The following is an 18,480-nucleotide window of genomic DNA, read 5'->3' as shown; positions in this document are numbered from 1 at the left end:
CCTCGAAACAGGCGCTTCGATGCGGGCTGTTGTCTACCACGGTCCCGGAAACCGCGTCTATCAGAGAAACGGTCAGACGATTGGAATGGCTGCCGGTAAGTGGAGGGCCCCCCGGACCCCGGATAAGGCCGAAAGGACTGCCGCTGTGAGTATAGGGTATAGCGTCTATCCTGCCTACGAAGAGTCGATGGGAGAACTTTTCGCTTATCTTTGTCCTCCACCAGAATGGGATCCATAGCAGCCCCAAACAAGTTGGGAGATTTGTAGGAGGCCGCTGCCAGCTTCCATTTCATCTTGGCGTCGGCTTTCCAAGGCCGCAGCCAGAAGAGGCGTATCGAAGTGATGGAAGATGCCAAGGCACGAGATGCGAATTTAACGGAGTTCAGCGACGCATCCGCAGACTATTCAGTGGCCGCAATAATCTTATTGACGTCCTGGTGCAGACGAGTCTCCTCGGGAGGGAGCCGTTCTTGCAACTTCCGCAACCAAATCAGAGAGGCTCAATTGAAAAAAGAGGTGGCCGTAGCTTTCTTGATGGTCCAAGCCCCCGCCATATGCGACTTACGAAAGGTCAGCTCAGCGTGCCTGTCCTCCGCCTTCAGCCCCTCCAGAGGATCTGCAGAGATCATTGATTGAGAGGTGAGACTCGCCACCGGAGCGTCAACAACAGGCAAGTCCAACAGTGACTCCAACTCAGGAGCAGGACAGTAAAGCTTTTTGTCCTGATTGCTGGGCGTTGTAGAAGACCCAGGCTGACCCCAAGGGGCTTGAAGAACGTCCACAAACAGCTGGGGGCATGGAATAAAGTCTTTCTCCTGCTTAGCTTGTTTGAACAAAGCGTCGTGTGGACCGGCCTCTGATTGGGAGGTAGAAGGTTGCGCCCCCACCGAACCCAAGTTAGTTGTCAAACGTGCCTTGTGAAGCAGGGACTTGAACAACGCCGGCCGAAAAAGGCCCTAAAGGCCAGTGAATCAGATAACAAACCCTCGTCTTCTGAAAATTCGAGATCTTCAGGGTAGTCCTCCCCTTGGTCAGAATCAGAAGATGAGTCAGACTCGTGACGGTGAGGAGAACGGTTCCTGCGATAAGTTGAAGTCGAAGAAGCTGCCTGGCTGGACGCACTGGGGGCCCCCTTAGTTTAGTTTATTAGTTTATTTGATTTGTATACCGCCCTACTCCCAAAGGACTCAGGGCGGTGAACAGCCAAACAATAAAATACATAGATACAAAAAATTTAAAAACCAGATAAAATCAAATTAAATCATTTTGGCCCAGACAGATTAAAACACCCCAATAATTTAAAAACAGATTAAAATTTACATATTTAAAAAAGGGAAGAGATTAGGCCAAGCCCGCCTGATGGAATAAAAAGGTCTTCACAGCACGGCGGAAGGTGCGCAGATCTGAGATCCTCCGTATCTCCGGGGGGAGCTCATTCCAGATGGTAGGTGCCCCCACAGAGAAGGCTCTCCCCCTAGGGGCTGCCAGTCGACACTGTTTGGCTGACGGCACCCGGAGGAGTCCCTCTCTATGAGAGCGTACTGGCCGGTGGGAGGCTATTGGTGGTAGTAGGCGGTCCCGTAGATAACCAGGTCCTAAGCCCCTGAGATGCCTGTTGAGCTCCCGCTGCCATAATGGAGGCCAAAGCCATGGACAGCATGGTCTGGAAGTCCATCTGCGGGCCCCCCACGGGCGGCTCCACAGGTCGAAGCCCCGCAGCAATGGGAGTGAAGGTTGCAGAGGGCGCCCATCTGCGAGGAGGCTGGAACGTAGACAAACCTGCTGCCGACACATCAGGCAAGGACTGCGACACCCTCTTAGACAAGGCCAGAGGCTTAGGCCTGGTAGACTCTTCACCAACGGATTCAGAGCTCGGGTGAGCTGCAGAGGTGTCAGCGGCCCGCCTGGCCTTCTCAAATTGGCACTCGAAAGCTTTGTGACGTCGAAGAGCATCCTTATCAGCGGCAGCAGATGTTTTGGATCAATTGGAGGACCGGCCGCCAGACACAGACTGTTTGTCCCTTTTGGATTTGTGAGCCCTAACTGACCTAGGAGGGCTGGCCTCCTGATCAAAGTCAGATGAAAATGAGAAATCAGCCATTGTAGAAAAGGGAATTTTTTTTTTTTAAAAAAAAAAACTAATTGAAAAAAAAACTTAATAGAGAAATATATACAAAGGTTTTTTGTTTTTTTTAAATTAAAACACCAAATGGAAAAGAATGCCCTCAAGGAAAACAGCCAATGAGGGACTTGATAGGCTGATATAGTACTCCCCCCACCCCCTGCAGCAGACCTGCAGTAAGGGAGGTAGGCTCAGGCTCCAAATTAATAATTATATATATAATGATGAGGCCCGCACCAGAACCAGAGTCAGGGCCTAACAGAGGCTTCTCCCTTTGAATGGGGGGGGGGGAAAGAAACACCCCCCCAACCAAAACAGGGAAGGCCATCAGGCAGTAGAGCCACGCCACGCCTTAACTTCCAACAAAAAATGGCGGGCGCGAAGTAAGCGGCCCCAAAATGGCGGCCTGAATGACTCAGCAGAGGCCGCCCCAGCAGACATGCGGGCCAGACCAAAGCGGTCAACGAAAAGGGGGCTCCCGGAGTCTGGTGGTCCAATAAGGGCTGCTCAGAACCTCCACTGCAACTCACGCCAGGTCCGGATCCTCAGAAGCGATTTTTAGCCCCTACGAAGCCGGCGCCGCCCGCAGAAACCTGACGGGACGGCAGCCGCTCGGTCACAGCCACCGGCAGGAATGCCGCTCGTATGCCCACACCGCCGCCGCCGCCTAACTAACCCAGAGAGCGTGCTGTAGAGAATAACTGAGGTGGAGGGGAAGAGGCGGCGAACCGCCCAGCGCCCGCTCCACCAGCAGCAAATGTCAGCCGGATCTGCCCCGCGGGGTCGGAAGCTGGCTGCTGAGCGCGCTGGGGGCGCGAAGCTCGGAACGGCCTGTATCGCCCAGGCGCGAAGCCGGCAATCACAGCTGACAGGTGGGAAGGCTAAAGACGAATTTTCCGCTCTCCACCGAACAAGGAAAACAGGCTAATCAAAAATAAATAAAAACCTACACGAACTACCTAACCTGAGCACAGAGCTAAAATTCACCTCAGTCTGTCAGCAACTGAAAGAAAGACTGGAGAAGTTGGGTAAGGAGGGCGTGGCTAGAGCACAGAGTGGGTGTTTAATTGTTTTAAGTTCTCTCAGTTGCTGTCAGAGAAGAGGATAAAACCAGGCTATGGAGTGGAGACGCAGCGCTCTGGAAAATATAACAAAAGATAAACACTGCCAAGAAAGGAATCTGACTGTTGCAGGAAGATATAAAATCTAAGTTAGGATATATGACTGAGTTTTACAATGTAGTTAGATTATATGACTAGAGTAATCAGAATACTAAGAACTAAGACTATAGTGGGTATAAAAAAGGATGCAGAATCATCTCATGCTTTGTAGAACTTACACAAGGTGGGGTTGGCCAGTCTGGGACTGGAGGTCCCGTGTTGTGGGGCCCCTGCCAATTAGAGTTGAAGGGAGAAGCTAAGCACGTTGAATCTGCTCAGGAGTACGCACACACACACGCACACACACACAAACATACTATTTGCTATAACCAAATCTTTGTTTTTTCCTACATGAATGAAAGATTTTACTTCTGTTCCAGTTGAAATTAATTGTGCTTGTTTCTGCCCATTTCCCCAATTTTTCAAGATGCTCTTGAATCTTGATATTCCCCCTTAAGGCATTTCTATCTCTCATATATTTATTATTCGCAAATATGATAATTACTTTTTTCTAACCTCTCATTCTAGAGTTATAAATATTTTGAACAAGGCAGGATATAACCTTGGTGATATGCCACTTAACACTTTTCCTCAACACAACACGCAGCCATCCTTTGTGTCTATCAGATCTCTGATAGCTGCCTTATCTGAAAGGGATTTTTCCTAAGCGTGAATCTCTCCAAGTTCTCTTTAGGAAGGCTACTATCTGTTGCTTTTGGTTAAGAAATTAATTGCAACTAACTTTTCCCCTTGCAAAAAAACAAAAAACAAAACAGAAGTGCTTCCCTTTGAACTGGGGGAACAGGCAGGGGTGGGAACGGAGCACTTTTACAATTTCCTTTTCTTCCTTTCTAAATCTTGAATGGGAAGTTTGCCAACATCTCCCCCCTTTTTGGGGGTGAGAATCAATGCCGTAGATTATTCATTGTCATTAATTATTGATTTGGATATCTGGCCTGAAAAGGGTTCTTCCTTCTCTCGAAAAATAGGCACTTCTCCCGCCTTCTCCCTCCCATTTCAACCAAGGCTGTTCCTTCCTTCCTTCCCCCCTTTAGCTGATTTGTTGGGCCCTAACTGTCCCAGGCATTGAAAAACCTAGGATGAAACCTCCTCTGTATATGGGCTGCGGCGAAGCACCTGGGAGGGAGTGGCCGGGGTCATTGTGCCGTGGTGAAAGACTGGGGGAGGTCCAGCCATGGAGAAAAGTTTGTGGCTAATAACCCAGACGAGAAAACCTTGAGGCAAAACAGGCAAGGCGAAGAATTCAAGCTGAAAAGTCCTAGACCCCTACCTACTGTGGTAGATCTCTGCTTCTATGGATCTGGTGCTTAGTGTCTGTTCTTCTGCTGCTATGATTGGTACCTCAGTGCTGTCTTTTAGTCCAGCTCTTTCCAGTCACTGGTAGGATTTCCCCTCAGCTATCTATCAATAGTATCTTCCATGCAGGGTCTTGCCTTGCCATAGCACTTTCTCTGCTTCAACTTTCTCTATTTCTCAATAGCTTTGTATGAACTAGATACATGAGAGCACAAGCATATTGCTGACACATATGCATTCCTAATAGGTGGGATACAGACAGAAGTATGCCAATAAGTTGTGTGTCTATATAACTAAGAGAAATGGAAGGGTGCCATGAAACAGAATGTAGATAGCTTGACTTTGTGGAATGGAATTAATGAACATTTATAGGGAAATTAATAAAAGGTCTAAAATCTATCAAAATGTGTGAATTAGTACCAACTACATTGTTCTGGATGCTCATGGAAGTAGAAATCTATAGATCATGCCCTTAGCTTTACTTCAAAGGAGATTCTGTAAGCTCCCTGTTGAACAATGCCTATGACCTTGTGATGCTGGTCAAGCAGAGGACATTATCCATTATGTCCTTCACTGCCCCATTTATAATGAGATCATGGCCAAATTACTAATTGCAAGTGAACTCAAAAGCTTTTGCCTTGAAAAATTGAATTATCTCCTTTAGATTAGTTGCATATTAAGTCCCAGTCAATGGTAATATTGGAAGATCAACTAGAGATATGTTCTGGGAAAAATTCAGTAATTCAATGAATGTATTGAAGATTTTTTTAAAAAAACTTATTGTTAGGTAACAAGAATGGATGGGTGAGAATGAGATGAGAGAGTACAGAAAAACTGATTGGGCCATTTGGCAACCCAAGATTGAATTAGAGTGGCAACTGTTGAGCAACTGCTTCAAAAACAGTCTGCTTTTTTTCAGATGCATGGCTTAAGCATAGGTTTATTAACATAAACATACAGAAAAGGGATGATTGATTGTTTATGATGAAAGACTGAGAGAATTTCTGAGAATAAGAAGTCAGGAGAAATTCTGAATGCAGGATAGGCCAGTATTTTAGAAGTGAGTGAAAAATCCTCAAAACAAGGTACCTCCAACAGAGAGAACTGAATAAATGTGATAGGATTTGGAATGAGACTATTAGAAAAAAATATTTTAAATATTTATGTCGAACGTATACAATATGTCAAGAAGCCAAATTGAAGTGAATTCATTGTTAATCTCCAAGATAAATCTGATGAAAAGTCATAAATGATTAGGAAATCTTTGAAAATGATGAAGCTGCAAGCATGAAACTGGAGTCAAACTACCGTATTTTCCGGCGTATAAGACGATTTTTTAACACAGGAAAATCATCTCAAAAGTCGGAGGTCGTCTTATACGCCGGGTACCCGAATCTGAGTTGCTGGCGCTGACCGATGACGCTACGGGAGCGCCGACAACATTGAGGGGAAGCTGTGCCGATCTCGTCAAGCCTGCATGCCACTCAATGATGGAACCAGCTGGTTGCTGAGCGGAGCTTCCCCCAGGCATCCAGGGGGATATTACCGACGCTCCGACTTCCCCAGACAGGTGGGGCTCGCCATCACTGGGGGTCAGCTGGGGAAGTCGGAGCGTCAGTAATATCCCCCTGGATGCCTGGGTGAAGCTCCACTCAGCAACCAGCTGGTTCCAGCATTCAGCGGCATGCAGCCTTGACGAGATCGGCACAGCTTCCTATCAATGTTGTCGGCGCTCCTGTAGCGTCATCAATCAGCGCCAGCAACTCAGATTCATGAAGCTGTGCCGATCTCCTCAAGGCTGCATGGGTGAAGGAAAAAAAACTGGTACAAAATAGCCCTCTTGCCACTACACGTAGCGTAGCCCATTACCTTGACAGGCAGATGTGCAGCCTGGCTCATAGGTATCTCTACAGTACAGCAACAGTACATACAGTACAGTATACAAATAGCTAACAGTCAAGACCACATCATGGCTCCACCAGCAAGAAGAAAGAAATATGAAACCAGTTTTAAACTTAAAGTTGTAAACTTTGCCATGGAACATAATAACTGTGCTGCTGCAAGACAATATGGAGTAACAGAAAAGATGGTTCGGGACTGGAAAGCAAATGTAAAAGCATTAAAGAGTATGCCAAGGGGTAAGTGTGCATTAAGAAGAGGCACCCCACATTGGCCAGAACTCGAAAAACATGTAGCAGACATGGTGAATGAGCATTGCCAAAACGGTTATGTAGTGACACGAAATAAAATACGTTTGTTTGCACTTCAGTGGGCCAAATCTAACCCGGATCACAGCAACAGATTTAAGGCCACTGTATCCTGGTGTACTAGATTCTTGGAAAGGCATAATTTGGTACTGAGGCAAAAGACAAAAATTGCACAAAAATTACCTGCAGATCTTGATGCCAAAGTAAATAGTTTCCATCGATACGTAATACAACAGCACAATAAACTATGCTTTAAGTAGTATCGGAAATATGGATGAAACTCCAATGAATTTTGATATGATTGGAAATAAAACAGTCCATCCAAAAGGTGAAAAAACAATTTTAATTAAAACAACAGGACATGAGAAGTCCAGTTTTACAGTGGTACTAGCATGCACAGCTGATGGCTCCAAACTGAGACCAATGATTATTTTTAAAAGAAAAACAATGCCGAAACTCAAGTTCCCTGTTGGTTGTTTTGTACATGTGAATGAAAAAGGCTGGATGGATGAAGAAGTGGTAAAGCTATGGCTTGATAATGTATGGAGCAGACGACCAGGTGGACTTATTCAAAAACGTAGTCTACTGGTGTGGGATATGTTCAGGGCTCATTTAACTCCCAGCACCAAGCAAAGGCTTGCAAGAATAAACACAGATGCGGCAGTTATTCCTGCAGGATTGACATCGTTGGTACAGCCCCTGGATGTGTGCCTAAACAAGCCATTTAAAGATCGCATTTGAGAACAGTGGAATGAGTGGATGGTTAGCGGTGAAAAGTCATTCACAAAAGGAGGAAACATGCGTGCTCCACAGTTGGATGTTTTGTGCAAGTTTGTCATAAAAGCCTGGAATGATATTGATGCAGAAACAGTAATCAAGTCTTTCAAGAAGTGTGGCATATCAAATTCATTAGATGGTATGGAGGACGACTACTTGTGGCAAGATGAAGAGGAAGCCGAAGCTGAGAGACCACACCATCTGATACGGAATTAGATCCATATGATGACTGCCTTATAAATGTATCACAAGATGTCATTGATGTACTTATGATATCAGATGACGAACAGGAGGATTTTGAAGGCTTTTAAAGGGAAACTGTCACGCCAGCAAAACCTGTAAAAATAGCTTGCAGTTATGATGGGCGTTGCTGACTCGCCAAGGACTTGCCCGGCACTGGCTCTCTATTGTTTGTTATCTTCCTCCTATCATCATCAGTTCCAGTTTGGTTGACAGCTTAGAAAACAAACAGCATGGCAGCTCCCATGGGTTTATTGTCTTATCCTTCCTTTCAGCTTTAGAGTGAATTAGGAAAAGTTTAATCCAATTGCACTGTTTTATGTTTACATGTTTGATGACAAACAGCCTTATGTTTATAAGTGACAGTTTTCCTGCTAAGTACCTGCATGTCATAAGCTTTTGAATTAAAATTACCATATTGAAATCAAATCTGATGTTTTTTAATTTTTATTTGGTGTGCGTTGGAAGAGGGGTAGTCTTATACAGCGAGTATAGCCCAAACCCTATATTTTAACAGGAAAAGTAGGGGGTCGTCTTATACGCCCAGTCGTCTTATACGCCAGAAAATACGGTATGTCAATTATGAGTGAAGTTTATTCATTGACTGGTTGTTCAACTTATGTGTATGAAGATTGCATCTGTACCTGAGGATTAGAAGAATGTTATTACCGTTCCCCTTTCTGCAAACAGAAAGGTAGAAAAATTAATGTAAAACTACAGGGGATTGGCTTGGTAAATGTGCCTGGGAAGATTTCTGGCAGAATTCTGACTGAGAGGGTATGAGATTTGATAACAAGCAACACTAGGGAAGTAGAACAAAGATTTGAGTTTTGCTTTTCAGATCACTGAGAAACCTACTGACTGTGCAAAACAGAATGTATTTTACATTTGTTAATTCAGAGAAAGCATGATAGGTTTGAATTACAGAACATTCTGGATGAATATGAAGTTCAAAGGTTGATTGTTAAATGTAATTAAAACAATATAGGAGGGAAGTAAAGCAAGTGTGAACAGTTCAACACTGATTCAAAATTGATCAGGAAGTGAGACAAGAACATGTGATGTCCTCTTGTTTGTTTAATATATTTATGGATAAATATAGTAGTGCTACTGACGCTATGCTATTGTTGGTTGAGAACCTAAATGATCTGCAGCAAAGTTTAGATGTAATAAGGAGGATAGTCTGAAAATTAATGTATCAAAAGTCAAAGCAGTTGTGTCTGATAAGAAACAATTGCAAGTTACTAAAGATGGGGAAATGGATGGAGAAATTTGCAAATGATGCAAAAAGTATCAGTACTACGTGATGGTATATTTATAGAAAGAAGTGGAAATGAGTGTGTTTCTGCCCACTTTGTTAAATAGAAGTCAGAGTTGTATGTGCCAGAAGAGAAATAATAGTTCAGTGTGATTGGCATCAGTGTGCATAAATGCCTGAAAAATGATCAAGAAAGATTAATTAAATTGAATTAATTCAAGAATTAATTCAAGAATGCTAAATGAATGTGGACTAAGTACAAAAGAGAGTGACCATAAGTTACATTGAGCTGGTTAGGCCACATAAGGAGAATGAAAGAGGCTCAAACTGCAAAACAAATATTTGAAGTACAGTAAATATATCAAAAGGCAAGGGAAGAGAGGAAAAAATATAGAGTTCATCAAAAACAAAAGCATGAGAATTTTAAAGAACACAGGGATATGGACACAGTGGAAACATCAAGATCTTTGACCATTTCTTATTTCTTTTCTGTACTTTGTATAACATTACTTATTTCAAAAGGAGTGGTCATGTGTCTGATTAGCACAGCCAATGATATAATTATAGGATCTTTGTTTGATTCAATGACTTCTGAATTTTTTTTCTCTACTTAAAATGGTTATTTATAAGTTATTATAATGTACTTAGAAAGCATACCATAAGTCGTGTGAAAACAAGTCATGTGGTCTCCCTGATTCATAGATTTGGATTCTTACCTGTGTTCAAAGGCTGGCAATGCCATTCTCCAATACCCCGGCCATAACAGTAACACTGATATCTCACTCCATGAGCATGCTTCTCCCATGAGTCCCCAATCTGGTAAAAGGTCTGGCTTTCCGAATCTTGACACTGGTCTAAAAACAGAACACCAAACAGTTATTTCAGGCCTATTACAAGGGGGAAATTCTGCTGCCTTAGAGAATAAACAGGTTTTTGGATGGCTGCTGAAATTTCCATACAAATTTGATCCCAATCAGTTACTTTTGAACTGATTGAAATAAAATATTGTGGGAGTTACTCTATTTTCTGACTTGAAGAGAACACACTGATCATATATATAACCATAGTAAAGAAGAAGTGGAGGTATTGAAAGGAAAATATAAATTAAAAATAGTAGATAGTATTAAAAATTTAGGTATTGACATCCCAAAAAATATTCAAGAGTTAAAGAAAATAAATTATGAAAAGTTAAAGAAAGATATAAAAGATAAAATAGATAAATATGAGAAAGTAAAATTATTATGGTTTGGAAGAATTGCAATGATAAAAATGAAAGTTTTACAATAAATTAATTTTTTGTTTTGGATGATCCCAATTAAATTTTCGGATCAAGAATTAAAGCAAATACAGAGGTTGCTGGAAGTGTATTGTAAGGGAGGTAAGAGAGCAAGAATAAGTAAAGCATTATGGCATGAACCATTAAAAAAGGGTGGGCTAGGTCTTCCAAATAATAGAAATTATTGGGTAGCAAATCAATTAAAGATGGTCCCAGATATTATAGTAGTAATTAGAGATTTAATATGGAGGGATATAGACTTGAAAGAATTGAGGGAAATAGGTGATCCTATAGAAACATATTGGTTTAAAAAGAATATTTAAAAAATTGCTAGGAGGATTCAAAATCCCTTTTTAAAAAAATTGATAGAATTATGGAATAAATTGAGATACCGGCTAATGCCAGAAATTTCTCTTTTAACACCTGTGGTACAAATGGAGAAATTCCCTAGGATTGAATTGAAAGAATGGATTAGTAAACTAAAAGAAAATCAGATATTTAAAATGGGAAGACTGAAAGAACAAGATAAAGAATATAACACAACTAAAGAACGTTTTAGCAGATATTAAATTAAATTGGTTGACTTTAATATAATTAGAGAAATGGATAAAAGTGGAAGAAAGATTCAAGGAGAAAGATAGACAGTTAACAAAATTTGAAATGATTATAAAAGAATGTGAGGTGAATGAAGAATATATAGGTAAAGGAAGAATTGGGAAAATATGTAGAATATTAACTGAATTGGAAAAGCAGGCAAAAGATTTAAAATTAATTTGGAAATTAGATTTAGGAGAAATAAATGATAATGATTGGAAAAATATTTGGAAAAGAAGAGTATATAAGAATATGTCAGAGTTAAGGAAAATGGATATAAAGTGATATGTAGGTGGTACCTAACACCACGTAAATTAAATCATATAGATGGTAAATATACAAATACTTGTTGGAGGTGCAAGAAAGAGGTTGGAACCATATGTAGTACGACTGTGATAGTACACAAAAAATATGGGACATGGAAATTAGAGCACTTTTGAATGTAAATTTAGACATGTCACTGAGAATTGCATTACTGTTGCCGGTGGAAAAATGGGATATAAATGAAACAAAAAAGGAATTGATTGTAAATTTGATAATGGCAGCTAGATTAGTGATGGCTACATATTGGGGGAGAAATTGGGATATTCAAAGAAATGAGTGTATAATGAAATTTGGAGTATGGCAACAAAGGATAAATTAACAATAGAAATTAAATTTAAAAAAGGGATGATCAAAGCGAAAAATTATAATGAAATATGGGGGGATTTTATAAAATCAGTGTCGGTGGAAGGCAAAGGGAATATTTTTATTTATTTTTTATTTTATTTTGAATTTGTATACCGCCCTTCTCCCTGAGGACTCAGGGCGGTGAACAGCCAAGTAAAAACATCAAGTACAAATATTAAAATACAGTTAAAATATACATATATAAATTTGGCCCCATTAATTAAAAACAATAAACAAAACACTTAAAAACACTTAAAAAATTAGGCCAGCCCGGCTTGCTGGAAAAGGAAAGTTTTAAGGGCACGGCGGAAGGCACCGAGGTCTTGGATTCTCCTTATCTCTGGAGGCAATTGATTCCAGAGGGTAGGTGCCCCCACAGAGAAGGCCCTCCCCCTGGGGGTCACCAGCCTGCACTGTTTGGCTGATGGCACCCCGAGGAGGCCCTCTCTGTGGGAGCGCACGGGTCGATGGGAGATCGTCGGTGGCAGCAGGCGGTCTCGAAGATAGCTAGGCCCTATGCCATGGAGCGCTTTAAAGGTGATAACCAACACCTTGAAGCGCACCCGGAAGACCACCGGGAGCCAGTGCAGCTCGCGCAGGAGCGGTGTTACATGGGAGCGCCAGGCTGCTCCCGTCACTACCCGCGCTGCTGCATTCTGGACCAGTTGGAGCCTCCGGGTGCTCCTCAAGGGGAGCCCCATGTAGAGAGCATTGCAGTAGTCAAGGCGAGAGGTGACGAGGGCATGAGTGACTGTGCACAGGGAATCCCGATCAAGAAAGGGCCGCAACTGGCGGATCAGGCGAACCTGACAAAAGGTCCCCCTGGTTACAGCCGTCAGATGTTCCTCCAAGGACAGCTGCCTATCCAGGAGGACTCCCAGATTGCGAGCCCTCTCTGTGGGGGCCAACGACTCGCCCCCAATAGTCAGTGATGGAGTCAACTGACTATATCGGGATGCCGGGAGCCACAGCCACTCAGTCTTGGAAGGGTTGAGCCTGAGCCTGTTCCTCCCCATCCAGATCCGCACAGCCTCCAGGCACTGGGACATCACTTCAAGGGCATCGTTGGGGTGGCCTGGGGTGGAGATGTACAGCTGGGTGTCATCAGCGTACTGGTGGTATCTCACCCCAAAGCCACGGATGATCTCGCCCAGCGGCTTCACATAAATGTTGAACAGGAGGGGCGAGAGGACCGACCCCTGAGGCACTCCACATATAAGAGGCCTTGAGGTCGACCTCTGCCCCCCTGCCAACACGAACTGCGACCGGTCGGAGAGAAAGGAGAACCACCGTAATACGGTGCCCCCCATCCCCAACTCTTCCAACCGGTGCAGCATGATACCATGGTCGATAGTATCAAAAGCCGCTGAGAGGTCTAACAGGACCAGAACAGAGGAACAACCCCTGTCCCGAGCCCTCCAGAGATCATCAACCAACGCGACCAATGCCGTTTCCATGCTGTGTCCAGGCCTGAAACCCGACTGGAACGGATCTAGATAGGATATTTCCTCCAAGAATTGTGGAAACTGTCGCGCGACCACACTCTCAACAACCTTCGCCAGGAAGCGAAGGTTGGAGACAGGACGATAGTTGGCCAATATTGCCGGATCCAGGGACGGCTTCTTGAGGAGAGGCCTCACCACCGCTTCTTTCAAGGCGGCGGGGAAGTGACCCTCACTCAACGAAGCGTTGATAACACCCTGGAGCCAGCCTCGTGTAACCTCCCGGGAGGCCAGTACCAACCAGGAGGGACACGGGTCCAGTAAACATGTGGCCGCACTAAGTCTCCCCAAAATCCTGTCCACATCATCCGGAGTCACAGCATCAAACTCCTCCCAGGTAACATTCTCAAGACTATTCCTCGTCACCCTGCCCTGATCTACCCAGTCAGAGTCCAAATCCCCCCGGATCTGAGCGATTTTGTCATACAGGTATTGTCCGAAATCCTCCGCCCTGCCTTCCAAGGGATCCTCCCGCGCTCCCGGATGGAGCAGGGAGCGGGTTACCCTGAACAGGGCGGCCGGACGATTCCCTGATGATGCAATAGAGGCGGAAAAGTAGTTAAACTTTGCCGTCTTTATCGCCACTAGGTAGGTCTTAATATGCGACCTTACCAGTGTTCGGTCAGATTCAGCGAGACTGGCCCTCCAACCGCTCTCTAGGCATCTTTTCCGGCGTTTCATCTCCCTCAGCTCCTCGGTAAACCAAGGAGCCGCGAGGGATCGACACCGGGTCAGAGGCCGCAAAGGCACGATTCGATCCAAGGCCCCACCAGCCGCCCGATCCCAGGCAGCTACCAGGTCCTCGGCCGAGTCGTGTGCGTACTCAAGAATATATATTGTTTTGAAGCCGCCCGATCCCAGGCAGCTACCAGGTCCTTGGCCGAGTCGTGTGCGTACTCAAGAATATATATTGTTTTGAAGGGGATAAGGGCATAATTGGAATATATTGTGTATCTTTTAGTTGTTATAGACTGTTAGGAAATGGTTATTTGTCTAACTAGTTGGTCAGGAAATATATAAACCAACAATGTATGTTTGCAGTCAGAAAGGTATTATATTGCTTTAAGACTGTATTGCATCATCCTGTATCCTGATTGGCTAAGCTCTGTAGCCAATGTACTTAAGGGAAGTCAGGATCATGGCTTGTGTGGATACTACACCATTTTACCTGCTTACTTGATGTCTTCTTTCTGATCTCTCTGCATGATCACTGTTTGATCATAGCTACATGTTGCTTTCTACTATTTATTGAATGTTTTTATATTGAACTTGTTCCTATTTGAAACTCAAGAACTGTTTTATTGTGTATGACTACAACTGGTAAGAAGACTTTGTACTTGAAATATCCCTGGATTGATCTTTTAACTCTCGTCTTATCTGTGTATCACTTGGGTTGTTTTTGGAATTTGCTTTACTTTTTTCTAAAAGTAAAAGACTACAACAACTCAGTGTGTTTGTATGTTAACTGTGATTGTTCACAACCACTCCCAGTCGCTTTTCATGCGTTTATTCAAAGGGTACTCTGCTCAATAACCCACAACATCGGTTATGAGCCAAGAATATCCTTAACATTGACGAAGAAGTATAAGGGGGGGAAATGATCTCTGGGGGGTAGGGGTGCACTGTAATATTTTTTTCCCTTTTTTTGTATTTAGATGTATATGTACTATGTATTATTTGTATTTTAAAAAAATTTAAAAATACAGCAATCATCAGATTTATAAAAAAAAAAAAAAGAACACACTGATCAAATGAATATTTCCTCATCAAAAACCCTTTCATATTATATAACAAAGTTTCAATGTGATTTTTTGCTCCAGTTTAAATATGTAGAAGGATAATGGGGAGAAAAAAAAAGACCACTGGGAGCCAGTGCAGGTCGCGCAGGAGGGGTGTCACGCGGGCACAACGAGTGACACTAGACACACTAGACCACACCGTGCTCTAGATGAGGCAGAATAGCAAGAGGAGCTGGACTTCAATGAGAAGTCTATCAGGCTCAGATGGGTAAGGGGTGTGGGGCACAGGGAAGGAACCCCCCCCCCCGAATGTAAGCCCAGAGGAAGCCATGCTGAATCAGGCCTTGTTCCTGATACAACAGGGGGAGTCAAAGAGCCCAAGAAACTCTCACACACATGGCTACCCAAGGTTCCTGTGTCACCCCAGGCCAGGCCAGGAATGAAACTATTACGGTGTGGGTCACACCTGACCTACATGAACTGGCGCCAGCACAAGCAATGCCACCCCTGGCAGTGACTGCTGCACAAGCCACTCTGCCTGTGGGGACTGCCCCTCAAAGGCACTGGGCCCCAGAGGTCCCAGCCTTGGGGGTGAAATATGGGGGGAGACCTTGAACAACTGGGGATCTTCCTGGTGCAAGTCTGGAACTACACGTAGGAGTATGGGGCCGAACTGGAGATGGGAGAAGCCCAAATAAGATGGGTCACCATGGCTCTAGAGGGTGAAGCAGCTAAGTGGATGGTTTCCCTCCGCAATGACAACATCCCCCAACTGTGGAGCTATGACCACTTTATGGCAGCCCTTCGCCAACAGTTCAAGGACCCTGTCAGCCCTAGAGCCATTTTCCCCCTCAACCTTCAGGTCTGCCACAGCGGGGATGAATCAAGCTGTGGGAACGGGAGGGGGGGAGGTAGAGATAGCTGGGGGATTGTAGCCAAAATAAAATTCTTTCCTCTGAGAACAAGCACTTTCCTACCAGGTGCAAGGTGGGATCTGAGACCAAGTGACCCTTGGACTGTGACCTGATTGGACCATGTGATGAACTGCATGGGAAGAGGAAAGAAAACTTTACTTTTGACTAGGGGAAAACCGAGGGGAGTTTAGAGTCAGGTTTCCCCAGATGTGCCAATATGACATACCTAATAAATCTATACTTTGAGGAAGATGCCTGCCTTGGAGTTTTGATTCCATTGTTACTTGGAACCCTGACACTTACCCGACTCTCCTAAAAAACAAATCAAGAAGCTCCCCACACATGCGGGGCTGCTGTCCAGAGCACAAATGCAACAACTTACACACACACACCCCACCGACCCACCAATTGTGCAATAGAGTTTGTACCCGGAGCCAAGCTACCCAAGCCGAAAATGTATTCCATGACCCCAGGGAGATGGATGAGCTGAGAAAGTACATAGACACCAACCTTGTGAGAGGGTTCATTCAGCCCGCCAAATCTAGGGTGGCCATCCCAGTGCTTTTCAAAGAGAAAAAGACGAGTCGATGAGGCTTTGCATTGATTTTAAAGGAATTAACACGGTGTGCATGGAGAACACCTACCCCTTGCCCTTGATGAAGGACATGCCAAACCACCAAATTGGACTTAGGGGAGGCCTACTATCAGGTCGAATCAAAGAGGGAGATGAAGCCTTCAACTACCCACTAGGCAGTTTCCAGTTTGAAGTGATGCCGTTCAGACTACAGGGAGCCCCCACAGTTTTCATGCAGCTAATCAATGAGATGCTGCATGAAGTTTTGGAACAACCCAAGGAAAAGATTTTAAATGAGATTGATGAAGCGTTCAGAGTATATACAAAATATGCAGTGTATATACAGATAGACGGTGAAAGGAGAGATTTTACAAGCAGCAAGAATTACACCATTGAAATATAAAGGTAAAGAACTTGTGGTTTTACGACAAATACTCAGAAGAGTCAGAGATCTGAGGAGAGAATATCAATTTTTAACAAAATCTTTAATATTTAAAGGAGTGAGTTTCAGATGGTTAATACCTGAAGGAATTATTGTGACATGGCAAGAACAAAGACATAAACTTGATTCTATTGAAAAAGTAAAGTTGTTTTATCAACAATTTTGTGGACCGTTAGAGGAAGATCAGGGTGCAGTAGGTAAAACAAAACAGAGAGATGAGGAGAAAGACAAAGATGAAAAAACAAAAGAAGAAAGAGCGGGGGCAAGAGCAAAAGACCCAATGGAACAAAGAGAGACAAGGGCGATAAAATCAAAAACTAGTAACAAGTAAAACACGGAAGAAGAAATAAGAGCAATATCACTGAATGTAAATGGACTAAATGCGGCAATAAAAAGGAATAGAACCTTAAGTAAATTTAACAGTTTGAAAATGGACATTATATGTTTACAAGAAGTACATATTAGAAGACAACATGTGAAATTGTTACAATATCCAAAACTAGGAGTTTTATTTACATCACTGATACAACAGAGTAAAAGAGGTGTGGTACTGTATATCAAAGAAAAATTAGAACCAAAATTATGTTTTGAAGATGATGAAGGTACGATTTTGATGGTGGAAATAAAAATGAATTTAAAACAAATATTACACATTGCAGTATATGCACCAAATGAAAAACAAGAAGAATTTTATCAAAGATTAGATAAAAAAATATTAGAACTGGATTATGAATATGTATGTATAATGGGTGATTTTAATGCCATAGTAGAGGTGGACTTGGATTATAAAACAACGAAGACTAGAAAAGGCTAGAAGAATACTGCCAAGATCTTTTTTTACAATGATGGAAGAATTGAGTATTCAAGATGTATGGAGACAAAAGCATTTGAAACAAAGGCAATATACTTTTTATTCAAATAGACACTTATCATGATCGAGGTTAGATATGATATGGATGTCAACAGAACTTATGGATAATATTCAAGAAGCAAATATTGACTCAAATATCTGGGCAGATCATAACCCAATGATAATAAAATGGAAAGGCCAAAAGAAAAGGACAAGATGGACTTTAAATGCAACAATATTAAATGAAAAAGACTTTCAACAGCTTATGGAAAAAGAATTAAAGTTTTTCTTTAAAGTAAGTAAAAAAGAGGACATATCACTTCAGATTGTATGGGGCACTATGAAAGCTTATATTAGAGGTCTGGCAATAACTTATTTGGGAAAAAAGAATAAAAAGACAAAAACAGATAAGATTGGAAGAGGAATATAAGAAATTAAAAAAGAATTACAAAAAGATATACAAAATAAAAAAATTAAGAAGCTGATGGAAGTGAAAAAACATGAAATAAACTTAAATGAGCAGGAACAATTAGCAAACAAATTAAGAGCAACTAAACAGAATTTTTTTTGAAAATGCAAATAAACCAGGAAGGTGGTTAGCATATAAATTGAAAAAAGAGAAGGCGAAAAAGATGATAAAATATTTACAAGATGAAGAGGGGAAAATATGTTACAGAAACGAGGAAAAGAAGAAGATAATTCAAAAATACTATAAAAAAATCTATTCTCAAGAAAAAATCTCAGAGGAAGAGATATCAAAATATTCGGAAAAGTCAGATCTACCGAAAATAACAGATCAATATAAGGGAATGTTAGAAGAAAGAACAACAATGATGGAA

The 18,480-nt window shown here is 42.7% G+C and overlaps 1 protein-coding gene across 7 annotated transcripts in view; it reads right to left on the bottom strand.

Annotated features, from left to right (window-relative positions):
- FN1 (fibronectin 1) overlaps positions 1-18,480 on the bottom strand; it is a 222,038-nt gene that overhangs the window by 138,919 nt on the left and 64,639 nt on the right. For 6 of the 7 annotated variants that reach the window (XM_070933190.1, XM_070933183.1, XM_070933184.1 and 3 more), the window contains exon 13: positions 9,798-9,935. The exons of the other annotated variant lie outside the window; for it this stretch is intronic. In XM_070933190.1, coding sequence (XP_070789291.1) covers positions 9,798-9,935 — 138 coding nt within the window. The remainder of the gene's footprint in view (positions 1-9,797; positions 9,936-18,480) is intronic. 7 annotated transcript variants of the gene reach the window in all.

Source organism: Pituophis catenifer, unplaced genomic scaffold, assembly GCF_029215685.1.
Source record: "Pituophis catenifer annectens isolate HBS135680 unplaced genomic scaffold, rPitCat1.0.hap2 SCAF_1, whole genome shotgun sequence".
In the NCBI taxonomy this organism is placed as follows: domain Eukaryota; kingdom Metazoa; phylum Chordata; class Lepidosauria; order Squamata; family Colubridae; genus Pituophis; species Pituophis catenifer.
The sequence above is the reverse complement of the archived record's forward strand: the minus strand, read 5'-3'. Positions and strand labels throughout refer to the sequence as shown.